General features: G+C 39.9%; 1 protein-coding gene across 1 annotated transcript; it reads right to left on the reverse strand.

Moving 5' to 3' along the window:
- Window positions 1–11,870: 11,870 nt before the first annotated feature.
- Window positions 11,871–12,839, reverse strand: LOC149278011 (olfactory receptor 6Y1-like). Its single transcript, XM_089502507.1, has one exon. It carries the CDS (start codon window positions 12,837–12,839, stop codon window positions 11,871–11,873), a length of 969 nt encoding a protein of 322 aa, XP_089358633.1.
- Window positions 12,840–18,560: the final 5,721 nt, after the last annotated feature.

Consider the following 18,560-nt stretch of genomic DNA (forward strand, 5'->3'; position numbering starts at 1 on the left):
TTAAATACATGCCACCCTCTCATATACACCATCATGTTACACATCTGTCACAACTTTACTTTTTGTCAACCCCTTGGTCTCCCCTCCACCTTAATAGAGCACAATAGGAAAGCTGCTAAGATCATTTTAATGATTTACAGTCATGATAAGGCATTTTGGTAGATTGATGACTTCTAGTCCCCCAATGAATTTTCTTTTACCTTTTACCTTTTTACCATCTTACTGTGTCAGGTAAGAAAGTTGCTTGTAGTCAAATAATAAGCTCTGTGCCTTCAATAAGATAAGTTTGGATAAATTATAAATCTTTAATTTCCTCTCCATTGTTTAAACTAAAGAAATGTGGGTCAATTATTTTGAAACAAAATGTATTGAGGTTTTGGATGTTGGATACAAAATCTGCATATCAGCAGAGAGACAATGTTTAAGCATAATTGTATTTAAGAACACTGTAATTTGTCCATTACCCATCCTGTACCCTCCACCTGCTATCTCGGCCCACTATCAAAACCCAACTTTGGTAACTGGGACGAGTTCCATGATATCCATTCAATCATGGACAGTAACCACAGCAATTGAAGAAACAGGTAAGAATCCTCAGTTTTTTTTTTATTTTGTGTATTTTTTTTCTGTGTTTTCTAGTGCTCCAGAAGTCTACATGGTTTCCCTATGGCACCACATCAGAGACTCGATCTTCAGAAATCGTTTTGATGAATAAATATATACCCAAGCCTGCCAGTGTGACACTCTGCTACAATGTGAAGTAGTGAGTGTTCAACCTGTATTTCAACACACAGTCATTAATGTCTAAACCTTGGCAACAAAAGTGAGTACAATGTCCAAATTGGGCCCAAAGTGTCAATATTTTGTGTGGCCACCATTATTTTCCAGCACTGCCTTAACCCTCTTGGGCATGGAGTTCACAAGAGCTTCACAGGTTGCCACTGGAGTCCCTCTTCCACTCCTCCATGATGAGCTGGTAGATGTTAGAGACCTTGCGCTCCCCCACCTTTTGTCTGAGGATGCCCCACAGGGTTTAGGTCTGGAGACATGCAGACCATTTTGATTGGTATGGTCTGAGCACTGACAGGCTGACCCCCCCACCCCTTCAACCTCTACATGAATGCTGGCAGCCCTCATACGTCTATTTCCCAAAGACAACCTCTGGATATGACGCTGAGCACGTGCACTCAACTTCTTTGGTCAACCATTGCGAGGCCTGTCCCTCAGGGGCTGCAGCTCAGTTTCAGGGTCTTGGCAATCATCTTATAGCCTAGGCCATCTTTATGTAGAGCAACAATTATTTTTTTCAGATCCTCAGAGAGTTCTTTGCCATGAAGTGCCATGTTGAACTTCCAGTGACCAGTATGAGAGAGTGTGAGAGTGATAACGCCAAATTTGGCACACCTGCTCCCCATTCACACCTGAGACCTTGTAACACTAATGAGTCACATGACACCAGGGAGGGGAAACGGCAAATTGGGCCCAATTTGGACATTTCCACTTAGGGGTGTACTCACTTTTGATGCCATGGTTTAGACATTAATTGCTTTTTGTTGAGTTATTTTGAGGGGACAGCTAATTTACACTGTTATACAGGCTGTACACTACTTTACATTGTAGCAAAGTGTAATTTCTTCAGTGTTGTCACATGAAAAGATATAATAAAGTATTTACAAAAATGTGAGGGGTGTACTCACTTTTGTAAGATAGTTTTGTTGAAAAAACTATCTTGTATGAATTTCTGGCCTCCAGCCAATCCAATATCGTTTTGAACAACTGTTTAGTTTTCAGTAATACCAAGGTCAGAGGTATTGTCTGGACCCACTGATGAAGGATAGTCTTTGTAGGCGCTGCCATAAAAACTCTGAATTGGTTACGATTCTCCCTGTAGTCATCTGGGATAATCCCTAAATTTGTCAATTCAGGTGCAATGCATATTAAGGATATTTTCAGCTCCCTACAGTAGATCAACTGTCAGTTGTAACGTTACCAAAGGGTTAAGCAAGAGAGTGTTCACACAGTCCAAGGGTCGGGGCAGGCAGCCCTTATCAGAATCAGTAATGGTGGGATACATAGTCCAATAATCAATTCCAAGGGTCAAACCGAGGTCACAATATTAGCAGAGGGAAGACTACAGGACCAAGGGAAATACTCCATTAAGTTGCCCCAGTCCTGACCATCAAGTGACCTAATACAGAAGGCGACCCAACTATGAATATATATGTACACAAAGGCATCGGTATGTCAGGGTATGTTCCTCTAACGTTTTGGTCTCTCAAATGGATCAATTGTGTGGATATTAACCTCCCTTCCATTTTCGAAGGATGGATTCCCCATTCATGGTGTTACCCTCCACTGTAGATGTAGACAGATACTGGTCATCTTCCAAGCCCTTGCTGTGGTTGCCAATAAGGGGTTTGCCTGCATTACCAGAGTATGCAACATACCCATGAGCGAGAATTCCCAACAGTCTCTATTGTTCACTCATTCATGACTTTTGGTCTTTGCAAAAGAGATAGGCTTGTTCTTGCTCTCTTTCCCTGCCATATGAATTTAGTGAAACAGCAATCCAGAGCCTTTTCATCTGTTGGAGCTAATATCATCGGGAGCCTCTGCAACCAGTACAGCATTCTTGGGAAGCAAATTATTTTCATCAAGGCCACTCTCACGGAGAAGGAGAGGCTTAGGTGGTCCCAGTGAGTTCAGTGAGACAGAGTATTGCAGTGATTTTCACCCCCAAGTCTGTCAGGGCCTGTGTCTCCTATATCAAGCCCAAACTGTAACTGGACAGATTCTGTCTGCTCCCAAGTATTAACCTTTTGTTTTGGAGACATTGATTGAGAAACCCATGATCGCATCCCATCATTCCAGCAGGGACAACACAGTACCTAAGGTGGATCTGAAATAAATAACAACAGGTCATCTGAGAAAGCAGAGACCTTGATACTTCTGTCATCTACTCTGATACCCTCAAATCTGTATTCTGTATTGATAATGTCCGCTCCTAATGTTAAACACAGTTTTCCATTTTTTGCCTTCCTTTATTCTTACCAAGTTATATGTCAAGCTTAGTAAACACATTGTATTCTTTCAAGCAATCGAATAGCTTGGTAATAAGTGGAATCAGGTAGGCATTTTTAAAAGTAAAAGGATATGGTTGAGCACCCTGTAATCAATACAGGGTCTCCGTTCTCCACTCTTTTTCTTCACAAAGAAGAATCCATCCCAAGCAGGGGAGGAGGACTTAGGGATGAACCCCCAGGACAGCACATCCACAGCATACTTCTCCATGGCCTTATTCTCTGCGACAAATAGAGGGTAGACACAACCTTGAGCAGGTATGGCACTTGGTTGCAGCTCAATTGTACACCAGTCCCGCCCTCATTGAATATATCTAAAAACTCCTGGTACTCTTCAGGCAGCAAAGATACCAGAGAAGTGATTAACACCTTCACCACTTTCACCCTTAGCCAATCAAATGTGTGATTATGTAAAACACCTTTTATTGTAAAAACCAAATGAACAAAGCCAAATCGTGATACAGGAGTGTATACCAAAAGACAAGCCAGGGCAGGAACCAAGGCAGGTAGTCAGATGAGCCAGAGTGAGCAGTACGGAGATCAGCAGAGTCAGGGTATGAATGCCAGGAATCAGGAGTATGGAGATCAGCAAAGTCAGGGTATGAATGCCAGGAATCAGGAACCGGGGGGTAGTCAGACGAAGCCAGGTCATACACAGGAACCCCGGAACAAATGAATTCACTTAATAGCAGGAACACAAGGGCAAAGGAAGTATGCAGGCTTAACAAATTGAAATTTGCAATCCTCTGGTGACAAGTGGTTCCCAGGTAATACTGATCCCCCTCTTCTGTGCCCAATATACTGTTTGTGCTATGATCTCAGTTATAAGTTGGGGGTAGCTTGTCCCCTATGGCTCCCCCCCCATCAGTGACTGTTGAGCATATGAAGATGCCTATATAAAGACCTAGGTCTTGCCACACAGTCACCCATGAGTTTCCTCTCTGTTAGGAGAAGGTTACCTCTACTATGGTCTTTTGTCCTGTGTCTGCTATCCATTTTGCCCAATCAATGAGGATACGGAATGACAGCACAACACACAGCAATTTGATCAAGCAAAACTTTTTTTTTTATAACATACATTTTATTGAGGTTTTTGTTGGTTTTTTTTTTTGTTGGAAAAATACAAACATAGTTGTATAAAAGTACAGAGGTAACGCAGTTACAGTATACAAATCGTGCAATTAGGTACAAGTAGATTTGTTATAATCAATTGAAAATGACAAAAAAATTACGAAAAACAAATAACAGAAAAACAATTCCGCACTCATGTAAATTGCATACACATAGAATCGAGCAATGGTAATGAAATATGGGAGTCAAAGGAGCTGAACCGTATTGTGTGTACTATGTAACCAAATATCCCACCTGGAGGAAAAGGCGGTGGTCGTATTATGGGCAGTTGATATTTTAAATTCGTGCCAACAATTAGAATTGATATCTTGAATAACTGTTTTAAGAGAAGGTATCAGGTTAGAATTCCAACGTTTAGTTATGTTATACCTCGCTGAAATCAGCGCATGCAGAATAATAGTTTTATGAAAGTGGGAATATTGGTATACATTAATATTGAGTAGTGCCAGAGGGGCATCCAATATAACAGGAAACTTACAAAGGGTCGACAAAAATTTACCAATTTTCCTCCAGAAGGCCAATATTTTGGAAGAAACGAACCTATGTCTGAGCACCTCCAGCAGGTGTTCGGAGTTTGATTGAATAACGCTAATCTTGACGGCGTAAGATACCAACGATATAATAGTTTTTTGGAAGTTTCCAGGTGGCTGATACATTGAGACACTGAGGTTATGACCGAAGGTGCCGATTGCCACTGGTTTACAGTGAAGTGAGTATGAAGTTCAGTTTCCCATTTGAGTTTGTAGGGGTCAGGAAGATCTAAGTAAAGTTTAAGTAATAATGAATAGCACTTTGAGATGACTTCTATGTTGTGTCAGCCATTTAAACAAATCAGAGTCAGTGTGAGTAGAATGTATTGTGCTCGATTGGAAAACGTGACGTATTTGTAGGTATTTGTAAAAGTCTTTGTTGCTAATATGGAATTTATTATGGAGGATTTCAAAAGGGACCATAGTTTCACCATCCCAAATGTCTGATATACGCTGTACTCTCTTGTTGATCCAGCCTGCTAAATTCAGATCAGGTATCGCTGCTTCCAAGATTTTAATGGACAGAGATAGTGGATTAATTTGAAATAAATTGTTAGGGATTACAAACTGGTACCATAATTGTGAAATTGCTCTCAAAGTAGGATGAGAATATGACAAAACGGTCCGGAACAGGTATGCTGCACTAAAAGCGTCACTGAGTCTGCAGGAGCCCAGTTCCGTCATCTCCATCTCCACCCATAACCTAGAGACCTCTCGGTTCCATATATATTTAAGTTGAGCTAATAAGGTGGCCCTATAGTACTGGAGAATAGAAGGGCAACTAATACCTCCATTTCTCGAAGGTAGGTATAGAATTTTGGCCCCAACCCTCAGGTTTTATTTTTATCCATATGTATTGCATTATGATGCTTTGTAATTTTTGGATGTAAGATATCGGGAGAAAAATCGGGACAGTACGGAACAAATATAGTATCTTGGGGAGGATCAACATTTTAATAGCCGCTACTCTGCCTAGCAAAGAAACGCCCAAAGAAGGCAGATTAGAAATTGTGTGTTTCATGTCTTTCAACAACATCGCATAGTTTGCGTCGAAAAGATGCGTGCTAGGGAATGTCAATTTTATACCCAGGTAAGGGAGAGAGGTGGATGTCCAAGTAAATGGAAATCTAGATTTAAGGATTTTAACTGTTTGAGGGGAAAGACCCATATTAAGGATTTGAGATTAAGATTCATTGAGTTTGTAATATGAGACATCTCCAAATTTCCGTAAAACGTCAAGTACGGATGAGAGGGATGACAAGGGATCCCTACAAGCTATGATGATATCATCGGCGAATAAGCCGATACGATGGTCTTTCCCGCCTATCGGTAAACCTGATATCAAGGGGTCAGTTCGTATTGTCTCCGCTAGGGGCTCCATCACGAGAGCAAATATGAGAGGCGACAGGGGACACCCTTGACGTGTGCCGTTTGAGATATTAAATCTACGTGATAAGAATCCTGAAGAATAAACTACAGCAGAGGGGTTAGAATATAGGGCTTGTATAGCCGAAATAATTTTGTCTACGAAGCCAAATTTTGTTAGGACCGATGACAGAAAACCCCAATGCACCCTGTCGAACGCCTTCTCCGCATCCAAGGAGAGAAGCAGAGAAGGCATCCGGCGAGTCTCAGCATAGTAAGTCAGGTTAATAAATCGTCGTGTTCCATCTACCGTTTGTCGGTCTTTAACGAAGCCAACCTGGTCGTTATTAATTAAAGATGGAAGAATGTCGTTAAACCTGTTAGCCAAGATTTTAGTATATAATTTTAAATCATTGTTTAGCAGAGATATCGGTCTAAAATTTTCGGGCCTGTTGGGGGCTTTACCTGGTTTAGGGAGTGTGATGATAATTGCGTGTAGCATCTCAGGGGGAATGACACCTGTATTAAAAATTTCGTTCAAGACTATATGAAGTTGAGGAGATAAGATGTGGGAAAATTTTTATAGTATTCCCCAGTCAGTCCGTCTGGGCCCGGGGATTTATTTGGTTTCAAAGAGGAGATCGCCGATGTTATCTCCTCTCTTGATATAGGATTATTCAAAAGAAGTAAATTATCGTTGTTAAGAGAGGGGAGATTAATAGCTTTCAAAAAAGAAGAAATGGAGAGTGACGTCAGTTGGGGGGTGTTCGGATCTAGATGGAGGTTGTACAGGTCCCTATAGTAATCTGCTAGTACGTTTGTGATCATTTGTGGGTCCAACACTTTTCTCCCCTGTTTGTCGTAAAGAAATGGAATTTTAGATTTTGCTATTTTCGTTTTAAAACGATTCGCTAATAGTTCGCCTGCTTTGTTACCCTGCCAGTAGAATTGGGTTTTCGTCCTTTTAAGAAAAAAGTCGAATTTAAAGTTTAAAAGTTGGTAGAGTTGAAAACGTAATGATTTAAGTTCCTTAAGCAAAGCAGGGTCTCTGGATAGTTTGTGTGTGTCTTCAATGAGTTTAATATTGTGCAGGATGTCTTGTGTCTTGGCTAATCTACTTTTTTTTTGGCCCGAGGCCAATTTTATAAAGGTACCACGCAAGACAACTTTACGGGCACACCAATTCGTAAGAATGTTAGTATCCGTAGGGGAGTTAAAATGAAAGAATTCAGTAAGGTCCCGTTCTATTATAGAATTAGCAATTGGGTCACCCAAAATAGAGTGATTGAGTCTCCAGGGGGCAGTAGGCGGAGTGTTAAATTGTTCCCTAATAGATATTGAGACAGGAGCGTGGTCCGACCATGATATAATTCCAATTGTGGAGGAGACAGTTTTCTGGAGAAGCCATTTGTCTACTATTATAAGATCAATACGCGAGTATGTGTGATGTGGGTTAGAGAAGAACGTATACTCTCTCTCCTCAGCGTGAAGGGTTCTCCATGTGTCATATAGGTCCTCTTTAAAGAGAATGTTATAAATGTCTGTGTTTTTATCCGAGGTGTTGTGAGGATTTTTATCTAAGCGGGGGGAGAGGACCTTGTTAAAGTCCCCAGCTAATATAATCGCCCCATATCTATATTTGTTGAGAGTCGTGAGGAGGTGAGAAAGAAATTTCCCCTGTCGCCTATTAGGAGCATAGAGTGATACAATAGAAAACTTTACGTTATTAATGTCGCAGTTTAAAATTATGTATCGACCATTAGCATCGTAGGTTACATTAAACAAGCGGAACGCCACTCCCCTTTTTTTTTTGTATTAGGTGTAAAAAAGATATTAGGAAAGTTCTTATGTTTAACCCGGAAGGTGTCGAAGTCTAGCAGGTGAGTCTCTTGTGCACAAATTACATCACATTGTAGATTGCGACATTTTTTTCCAAAATAAATTTCGTTTAAAGGGGCTATTCAAACCTTTCACATTCAAAGTAGATAGTTTAATCACCATTGTGATAAGTTAAAGTATTTGGGTAAAGTAACGCACCTGCCCAACTCCAAAAGTGAAGTAGTATACCATTAACAGTGATCATATAGAAAATTTTCAAACTAGTTAACAATTAACTTTAGATAACAACAATAGTGTTCTGTGAGAACATTCCCAAACCGTCAGGTTTACAGTGGCAAGTGAGAGGGTGGATATATGTGAAGTGCATAAGAACATTAAGGCAGAGATAAAAACTGACTGCCCAACCCTGATTCAATATAGAAAGTAATCACTAACCATACGTGGCTAAAGAATGTCCAGTCAGGAAGACGCTGGAGCTACAGTCAATGGAGATTGGCGGAGGAACCGGGTGTATTGGACGAGAGTTCCAGAGGATCCGAAACTTCGAGAAGTCTGCTAACAGGTGTCCATGTACTTCTTGGGACACCCTGGTGCTCAAGTAGGAGATCGGGATCTTGAGTGAGAACGTCTGTGTCCATATGATGAATCCATGGAGGATGATTTTCCAACCGTGGTCCATTCCTGGCGGAGAGGGGAAGGTCTCTCTATATGCGGAGATGTAGAAGTCTCTTGCATGGAGTCAGGGAACCATTTGTTAATGAGGTGAAGTGCCGCACTGGGATGATGAAGTGTATGAGTGACTCCATTCCTAGTTACAAGAAGCTTTACAGGGAATCCCCAACGATAAGGAATTCCTTTGTCTCTCAGGATTGCAGTGGAAGTAGAGAATGCTCTTCTTCTTTTCAAAGTAGCTGCTGACAAGTCAGCAAATAACGCTATTTTAGAGAAGCGGTCAGGTAAAGTAGGAGGATTTTTGGCTGCTTTTAGCACATTCTCTTTGTAGTCATCTCTGGGTACGTCCTTGGAAAGATGAGAGGGTTTTGGAAGTCTGTGGACCCTTTCAATAGTCATATCCCACTGATCTGCTTGAGGTGTAAGAATTGTAAAATAAGCCATGAGAAAGTCCCTGAGGTCAGAAGCTTGCACGGATTCTGGAATTCCGCGGAATCTGATATTATATATATATCTATATATATATCTAGATCTATCTTCTAGGTCTGCCAATTTCAATTTGAGTTCAAATAAATCATCAGTCATTTCGTTTTGGTTGTCTACTAGAGCGTTATGAGCGTCAGTAAATTCCCCCATCTTTTCCTCAAGGTGTGCAGTTCGTTCCCCTATGTTGGTAACTTCTTTGGATAAGGTACTGAGGGAGGACATAAAATCTTGTTGTAGGGATTCTCGGAATTCTTGAAATAAAGAGCGAATAGTGGTTTCCATTGTAGGTGAGAGTTTAGAGTCTTCCACTGAGGTGTTTGAGGCAGCAGCCTCTGAGGGTGTAGTAAAGGCTGCTGGGGTGGGTTTGGGAGGCATAGTTGAGCACGTAGAGGAATGAATAGGTGATAGCGGGTGAGAATCGCTTTGTGTAGTTTCCGTTGAAGAAGGTAGAGTAGATAGCGATGGGTTGCTGTCTTTTGGAGAGTAAAATGTAGTAAGTTTAAGTGGAGCCTGTTTTTTAGACCGCCGGCTGGGCATAATGTGAGTTAATACAAAGGTGGAGGGAGCGTAGTGATCCGTATTAGGATGCTTTCACATGCCCTTCAGTAGGCAAAGATATAAATGTATTAATGGAGAGGCAGTTGTTATGTAATACTGCCCACCTGTGATAGTAGGTAAATTTTGTAGTATAGTTGAAAAGACCTTTTTTTTTTTTTTTTTTTATATTTATTTTGTCCCCCTTGTCCCTTTCCTCCTCCGAAAATCGGACACCAAAATGCCCAGTAACCGGGTAGTCTAGTTCTGCTCTCAACAGAACAGCGTTTGTAATATGGCAGGGATTGCTGTGTGTCTTGGCCGGGAGCTTTCCTTCCCCTCAGCGTGTGAGGGCCGGAGCTACAGTGACGAGAAAATGGCGGAGGGCTGGGGTGAAAACGTCCCTTACCCTGCCTGTGTCTCGCTCCGTATCGGTGCTGGAGTGCTGGAGTACCGTATCGACGACCGGAGCGATGGGATCTGTGCGGCCGCTGTCAGGATGTGGCAGAGCTGTTTCTGTGCCGGGCAGCGGATGGTGATTAGGGAGCGAGGAGATAAGATGGCGGCCGCTTTGTGCGGTTTTCTTCAGAGCCGCTATTTTCTCTGCAATAAGGAAGGTCCGCGGCGTGAATCGTGTCCGGTATGTGCTCCAGGGATCACGGTGGTCCGAGACCCAGCTTGCCGGTGTTTTAGCCGTGTATAAAGCCGGTTTGTGCCGGTATTATCAGGGTTGTTTGGAGAGGAGCTCAGCCGTGCATCCTCTCTCTTCAGCTGCAGGCCATGCCCCCCTCAAGCAAAACTTTAATATAGAACTTACTACAGCAGATAGAAAATAGTTATGTGTAAAATCATATGTATGTATATATGTGTGTGTAAAAAGAGTTAAGCAATCAATCAATATCACAGCAATCAATGCTATAGTGTCAAATGTCAATACAGTAATACATCAGCGAGCCAAGTAGTTATCACTCCTCTAGCTGATAAACTCAGCAGGGACTGGGAAATCCCTCAGAACAGTCTTTTCAAAGAGCCACTTGTCTTGGACGTATGGATCCCTGGATCCGTCCTGGGCTGCCCTTGCACGCTGTTTCCAGAATCTTCCAGGGACGAGTGTCTTTACGTCATGATGTTATCTCTAGCTGGCATCTGTTCTGTGACGCAGGCTAGCCCTCCATCTTATGATGCTGGCCAGGCACCCTAAACAGAGTTCTTTCACCATTTTGTTCTTATGTGCTTGGGTGTTTCATAATCTACTCAGCACAGTGGTCTGTACATGTTGATGCCTGATGCCTAAGTTACAAGATATGTCCCACTTTCCCAAACATGTGGCCAAGCCTCCAATGCGACCACTATACAGGCCTTGTCAGTCAAGTCATTTAGGAGGGGAGGACACTGCTGTGGTTCCCAAAGGGATCACACCGCAGCGTCCACAAGGAATCTCCATGTCTACTATTTTCTTATCTAGGCTGGTCCCACCATTCCCCTCACAATTTCCCAAACCTGCCATGAATCTACATAAGCTACTCCCTTAGTTCTATCTTCACCCTCCCCAACATCCTTGCACAAACAGGCAAACATGTTGGTTTGAGCAAGCCCTGAGCTAGCCTCCCTAAACCTATTACTCCTACATTCCCTCTTGCAGCTTACCCATCTCTGTGCACTAGATACTTTCTCCACCCTCACCAGCACTTACCCTAGCCAGTGCCTATTCAGTAAGGAGTAAGCTCCTCTCCTTGTTCTCAATGTCCCTCAATGTTGCCAGTTGCCCTCTTAGATCCAGTATCAAATATTCAGTTTTTAAATTATACAGTATTAATTGATGCACTTATCATCGGAAATTATATTAAATATATATTAACTCTATCACATAATTTTGGCACAAGACATGAAATGAATAAACAGTTTCTATTTTGGCAATCGATATGATATTTTGATTGTCTTGAATAAGGAGTGTTTAGCTTTGTTAGCATTGAAATCGAAAATATCTTACTTTTAATTTGTATTCAATGTTAAATAGTTATACTGAATTTAAATAATTTATGTTTATTTGGAGATGTACTTGAAGTGCAACTTGAACTGCAGATTAATTTTGTACCTTATTTTGTTGCTTTATACGTATATGAAAATCTGCTTGCTCTTGAAAATATGTATACAAAATATTATTTGCTACACAACATATTTTACCTTTCAACTATTTAATTAATTCAATTCATGCACAATATTTAAAATATATTTATGCACTTACATGTCTCTTTCTTTGGTAAAAATTAAATACTTGCAAACATTTTATACAGGCTTTTTTCAATTCATGGTTTCTCAGAGTGTAAACCAGAGGATTTACCAAAGGAATAATGATTGTATACAATACAGAAATAATTTTATTAAAATCAAATGAATCAATGGCTTTGGGTCGTGCATACATAAATATAGTTGTGCCAAAAAATAAAACAACTACTGTTAAATGTGAGGCACAAGTAGAGAATGCTTTTTTCCATCCACTACTAGAAGGAGTTTTGTGTATAGTCATTAATATATACATATAAGATATTATTATGGGAACCAAGGAACTAATCAAAACAAATGTTGCAGTTATAAAATTCACTATTTCCACAGTTGAGATGTCATCACAGGAGAGGTTAATAACTGGTGAGATGTCACAAAAATAATGGTTGACTGTTTTGGAGTCACAGAAGTTCATCTGAGATATCAGACCTATAGAGAATGAGCTTGAGAGGAAACCTAAAAATACGCTACCAACAGTCAGACTCCGGGACATCTTAGAGGTCATAATATTCAGATAGCGCAGTGGGTTACAGATGGCCAGATATCGGTCAAAGGCCATAGTTGCCAATAAGAAACACTCAGTACATCCCAATGACAAAAAAAGGAACAGTTGCAGTAAACACTCCTTTATAGTTATTGTATTATTCTCTGTTAAAAGATCACTTAACATTTTGGGGACGGTAACCGAGACATATATTGAATCTAAGTAAGATAGATTTGTGAGGAAGAAGTACATTGGAGTGCAGAGGTTTGAATTACATCTAACAATCAGGATGATAGCAGCATTTTCCAAGATTGTGATTAGATAAACAAGAGAAAATATTAATGAAATAAAATGTTGAATCATTGGAGAAGTTTGGAAACCAAGTAAGACAAAATATGTTAGAGCCCTGCCATCTGAGGTTTTATTAAGCAACATAGTGACTATGTTTCCAGTCTAAATAAAGACTGATGCTCATGTAATACAGATCTAGTTAATATATCTAAAATTATAAAAAACTATATAATGATTCATAGTTCTCTAAAGCAACCACTCTAAGAACAGAAAAGATTTTGTTCACATATTTTACCAAATAAGAAATACCATTGACTTTCCACAACTTCATTATCCATTAACCTCATTAGATGGTCGAGGCATCTTTGAGCAGGCCAAAACTGGTGTTGATTTCCATGAAAATTGTGGTTCTGGTGGCAGTTGACTGATAATAGATGCAGTCATGAGGAACTGGAAAAAAATTTCTTAGTCACTGTTGTAAAATATTTTACCTTTTGTCCAATAGCAGTGTTACTCTGGATTTCCACAACAACATCTACATGGCTGTAGTTCATATCAGTTATATACACAATCATTATATTGTAATTAATCACTTCTGAGAATTCATTAACACTAAGCAGAATATTTTCTTTTTTCTTTTTACAATAATGAATTTGCTTACACAAGAGGACACATTGGAAAATCTATTAGTTCAATGTCGTTAAAGTAAGTTAATAATTCCCTTATAGAATTTTTTTGAATAGAAATGGCCTCATTAGATAGTACTAAAACTGATATGCATTAGGAATATAGTAGAAACAGGTATTTGTATTTTAGAAACAGGGTTTAAAACAGCTTTTATTTTAAACCAAAGCATTAACATTTTACGTGCCAAAGGCAGGGCGCTTTTTTCCTCTTGAGAGACCAGGTCAATAAAGTCGTACTTAAACTTATGGCCCTTTAACTCCTGATGGTGAACCTACTGATTTCCGCTCCCAATGCTGCAGAGATAATAGTAGCGGACAGGGCCGTAGCTAGGGTGAGGCGAGTGAGGCAGTCGCCTCAGGCGCAGCTGAGAGGGGGCACACAGCCGCCCAATCAGCAGCTGCAGCCTCTAGGACTGGTTGGGGAGATCACGGATCTCCCTAACCAGCAGAACATTTAGGAAACCGTCTTAATGCATGGGCACTCTGGGCAGTTGCCCAGGGGCCCAGTGTTCTAGGGGCCCCGTGGTGAATTACATTGCTGCCAGCAATGTCATTCACCACGAAGCCCCTAAAAAATAGCAGCGTATATATAGGGAAGGGGCGATCAGAGAGGCCACCTCCCCTGGGGCAGTCTTCAGAGGAGTGTAGAGGCAGCTGCACGATTGTGCTGTCCCCACAACCAGCCCTGCTCATCGGGCACACTGTGGGCATTGCGCTGGTCTGGGTATGAGGTGTCCGATGAGCAGCCCAACATTAGGGAGCGCGGGGTCTGTCAATTCAGACCTTGGCTTCCGTGCTCCCTAACCACTACGCGCCAGCAAATGATGCAGAGCGCGGGGATATGACGTCACCCCAGCGCTTTGCATCAATAGCCGGCACATAGTGATGAGGGAGCACTAAAGCAGAGGCCTGGAGTGACAGACCTCATGCTCCCATGACAGCATGGAAGAAAGAGGATAATGTATGATGCAGGATGATGGAAGATGAAAGAAGATGAGAAAGGTAAGACATGGGGAGAAAAGGTTGTAAGGACTATATATATATATATATATATATATATATATATATATATATATATAGTGAGAAGGGAGATAGATAAAGGGGGTCATAAGAATACTGAAATAAAGAGTGAGTGAGTGAGTGAGTGAGTGATTGAGAGAAGGAATTAATGTGTGGATGAATAGTGTGAATGAGTGAGAATAAATTATTGTGTGAATGAATTATGTGAATAAAAGTGTGGATTAATGAGTGACTGTAAAAGGTTTTGTATGTATCATAGATGTATAATAGATTTGTAGAAAGGCAAAGATCACACAAGCAGGGTATTTAAGCCTTGGGGACCAAGATGGCACAGGGCGGGCTGTTGGGGACAAAGTTAACTCATGATGGGATGTTTGGAGACAATGATGGCAAGTCTTATGTATGTAATCTGGGTGCTGGTCAGGTTCTGTGTGGGCAGCATGGACGCCAGGGCTGGCTTTGGGGTGTGCAATCTGTAAGGTATACCTGTAATTTAGGGGGTTTAGTTATATACCTTTATTGCTAAGTTTTTATGTGAATTCCAATTGATCTAGACCTGCAAAGCTGGGTTTGTGTGTGATTCTGTTGATCCATATCTGCTATGCTATGTTTCTATACATTATTTATGTATACCTGAAAATTCAGGGTTTGTATGTCTTATTCAGTTGATACAAAAAACAAAATACTGTCTGCTCTTCTCACCCTAATAAAGTTGGCAACAAATATATAAACATAATATAAATGAGGCCAATTCATATAACCAAAACCTCTCATTTATAGTATGTTTATATATTTGTTGCCAACTTTATTAGGGTGAGAAGTGCAGACAGTATTTTGTTTTTTGTATACATTGTAAAGCCAACACACTGTATTTGCAGCATGCTCACACTGTTTGGTAGGCCTCATATTATACATTTGTATTATTTGAGCCTGAGACTAGCTTAGCGCACCGGCATTTTTTCTTTTCCCTGTTTGCACATAAATGAGCGTATGTACCTGTTGATTTATCATAGCTGCAGCTAAACAACATTTCAGCAAAAAGTTTCGATAGGGGGCGCTCGTGTATTCCGCGCAATAAAAAAAGAAAAAAAGAAAAAGAAAAAACAATAGTGCAGGTGTATAGGAAATTGGTGTGCCCTGCGTATTGCAGATTATGATGAAGCCTTTTATGGCGAAACGCGTTGAGTGAATTTTTTGGACTTCTTTTACCATTTTTGCCTGTACTAGTGCTTTTCATTTATTTATTTTATTTATTTTATTTGTCTAGTTTTTAGCTGCATCTGTCATAGATCCAGTTTATTGCAATTTTTGGAATAATCCTGACTATATCTAGTTGCAGGAAAGTATCTAACTGTTTTCTGCCTTTCTGCCTATTTCCGCATAGTTTCAGGATTAACCAATTAATAAGCTTTACGTAACCTGACGTCCCTATTTCCGGACACTATATAATCTATAATATAAACAAAATAAAGCAGAGTGATTTTGGACCTGACCCAGAGTGTGTCGTGTGTCTTATTTCTCTCTCCGTGCACGTACATTTATATTCACATAATTTGGAGCAGTTCAACAATTGAAGAAAGGCTTTATTGGAAAGCATCCAAAACAACGCGTTGAGTGAATTTTTTGGACTTCTTTTACCATTTTTACCTGTACTAGTGCTTTTCATTTATTTATTTATTTTATTTGTCTAGTTTTTAGCTGCATCTGTCATAGATCCAGTTTATTGCAATTTTTGGAATAAATATACGTTTTACCATATCGCTTATGTGGACAGTGGTTGTTTGACACACCACACATCCACTAATATTGATCATTGGATCCATCAAACAGAGGAGGACACGGATGCAACCAGAACATCACCAGCGACTACGGGCATCTTTACACTTGTGTTAGTGTAAGTACAACTCTATTTTTTGCGCCTTTAGCGACATATGAAATACACACTATTGGTTCTTCTCTTGTTCCTTTCTTTGACATATATTCCATACGTGGACCCTGAGGGTACCCCTGCGACGCATTGAACTACACAAAAACACTGTGAGTGCATAATCTGCAATACGCAGGGCACAGCAATTTCCTATACACCTGCACTTTTGTTTTTTTCTTTTTCTTTTTTTCTTTTTTATTGCGTGGAATACACGAGCGCCCCCTATCGAAACTTTTTGCTGAAATTCCTCAACACCCGGAGAGTGTTGTATAAGGGCTGCAGCTGTGATTCCAGACAAAAAAAGGAAAGTCAATATAAAAGTTCACATGGGTTTATTGCATAGACTCATTCTAATACCGAACACGATGACATTGGCACATATCTAATTGAGTCTTTCATCTGAGACAAACTTTGCAAACATTTTTTATAAATATTTTAAAAAGAATTTACATACATGTGCCTGAAAAGCCAGTAGGTCCTCACAAGTGGTAATCATCACATTTTGAGTCAAACATCTTAATTCTAGTGTCTTGCTTGACCTGAACTCTGGCTACTTAAGATATCCTGTTGAATTAGAATACCGAACCTTATCTCTGCAACATTCTGCGGTTTATCTGCTTTAGTAGTGCTTCTTGGATGTCTTTATTTCTCAGGCTGTATATGAGAGGGTTAAGGAGAGGTGTAATGCTTGTATAGAAAATGGAGAGCAGCCATTCCTTGTCAGCCAGACGGTTAGATTTAGGGCGCATATACATAAAGCTTCCACTACCATAAAAAAGCAGGACAACAATTAGGTGAGATACACAGGTAGAGAAGGCTTTCTCCCTGCCATGGCCTTTAGGAATACTCAATACAGATGAAAGAATCCGCATGTATGATCCAAAAATTAAAAGAAAGCATCCAAGCATAAGGAAACCACCCACAACAAAAATAGTCACCTCATTGAAGTATGTATCAATGCAGGAAATCTTTAACAATGGAGGGATATCACAGAAAAAGTGGTTGAGTATTTTAGAACCACAGAATGGTAGCCTGAAAGTGTTGGCAGTGTGAACTACTCCATAAATACATCCAATTATCCAGGCTGCAAATGTCAATTTGATGCAGGCTTCTTTATTCATTATAGTCACATAGTTCAGTGGGAAACAAATAGCAACATATCGGTCATATGCCATTGTAGCCAACAATGAAGACTCAGAGGCTGCCAAAGAGAGGAAGAAATATTGCTGAGCTACACATGATGGAAATGAGATAGTTGGACACTTCAAAAGAAGACTGGTCAGTATTTGTGGGAGAGTGGTAGTAGTGTAACATATGTCCATGAGGGAAAGATTACTAAGAAGATAATACATGGGGATCTGAAGACGGCAATCCATGCTGCTTACAAAGATGATCAATATATTTCCCAACAATGTACCAAGATAAATGAATAGAAACAGCACAAAGTATAATGCATGTAGTGCCATTTTGCTTGAAAAAGCATAAAGGATAAATCCATCCTCACTGGTGGAATTTTTCATGTCTAAATAAAGTAGGATAAATCTTTCAGGAATTCCAAAGTAACTTAATCTGGTTCAGTAGTATATTCTTTTATCTTCCTCCTTGTTATGTAAACGGTACTGTGTGTTTGAAAGATGTGCATTGGACATCAGTAAATCTGGACTAGTGAAATGTGGCAACTGCATAAAGATCAGTTAGGTCATTGATATCTGTGTGATTTATTTACAGCTATTTATCATGTATGACTATTTAGTAATACATTCCATAAAATGTGATTATGCAACTGCTACATCAGTATAAATGATATTGTTCTTTAAGGAACTTGTCACTATACACATTATGCTTCTTAGTTTATGTTTCTAATTTCATCAATTTACATAAGATGGGCCTCCTAAATATTTTCAACTAGAATCCTAGAGCCACACACATACCTGTAAAATGTAAATAGTGTTGTTGGGTCTTCTATAAAAAAAAAATAACTCATCCAACCCCTTTCCCTTTTTTGTACCACTGGAAAATGTTAACTAGAGCAAGTTTTTATAGTGCAACTCGTATTGTCTTATATTGTGACCTAAATTCATTGTCTCCTTCATTATGCCTCTTGTCATCGTTCCAAGATGTGGGTCTTGCTGAGATTTTTGTTATAAAAGCTAGAATCATGTAAAGTAGGTATAAGTGAGTATACATATCTTAAAAAATTATGCTTTATAAATAAGTTTATATTCCATTCTT

This window comes from Sceloporus occidentalis, unplaced genomic scaffold (genome assembly GCF_023333645.1).
Source record: "Sceloporus occidentalis isolate IW3139 unplaced genomic scaffold, rSceOcc1.0.p SCAF_204, whole genome shotgun sequence".
Taxonomy (NCBI): Eukaryota; Metazoa; Chordata; class Lepidosauria; order Squamata; family Phrynosomatidae; genus Sceloporus; species Sceloporus occidentalis.

Coding starts and splice junctions, on each gene's coding strand:
- LOC149278011 (XM_089502507.1), bottom strand. CDS start 12,839: ATGTTGCTTAATAAAACCTCAGATGGCAGGGCTCTAACATATTTTGTC.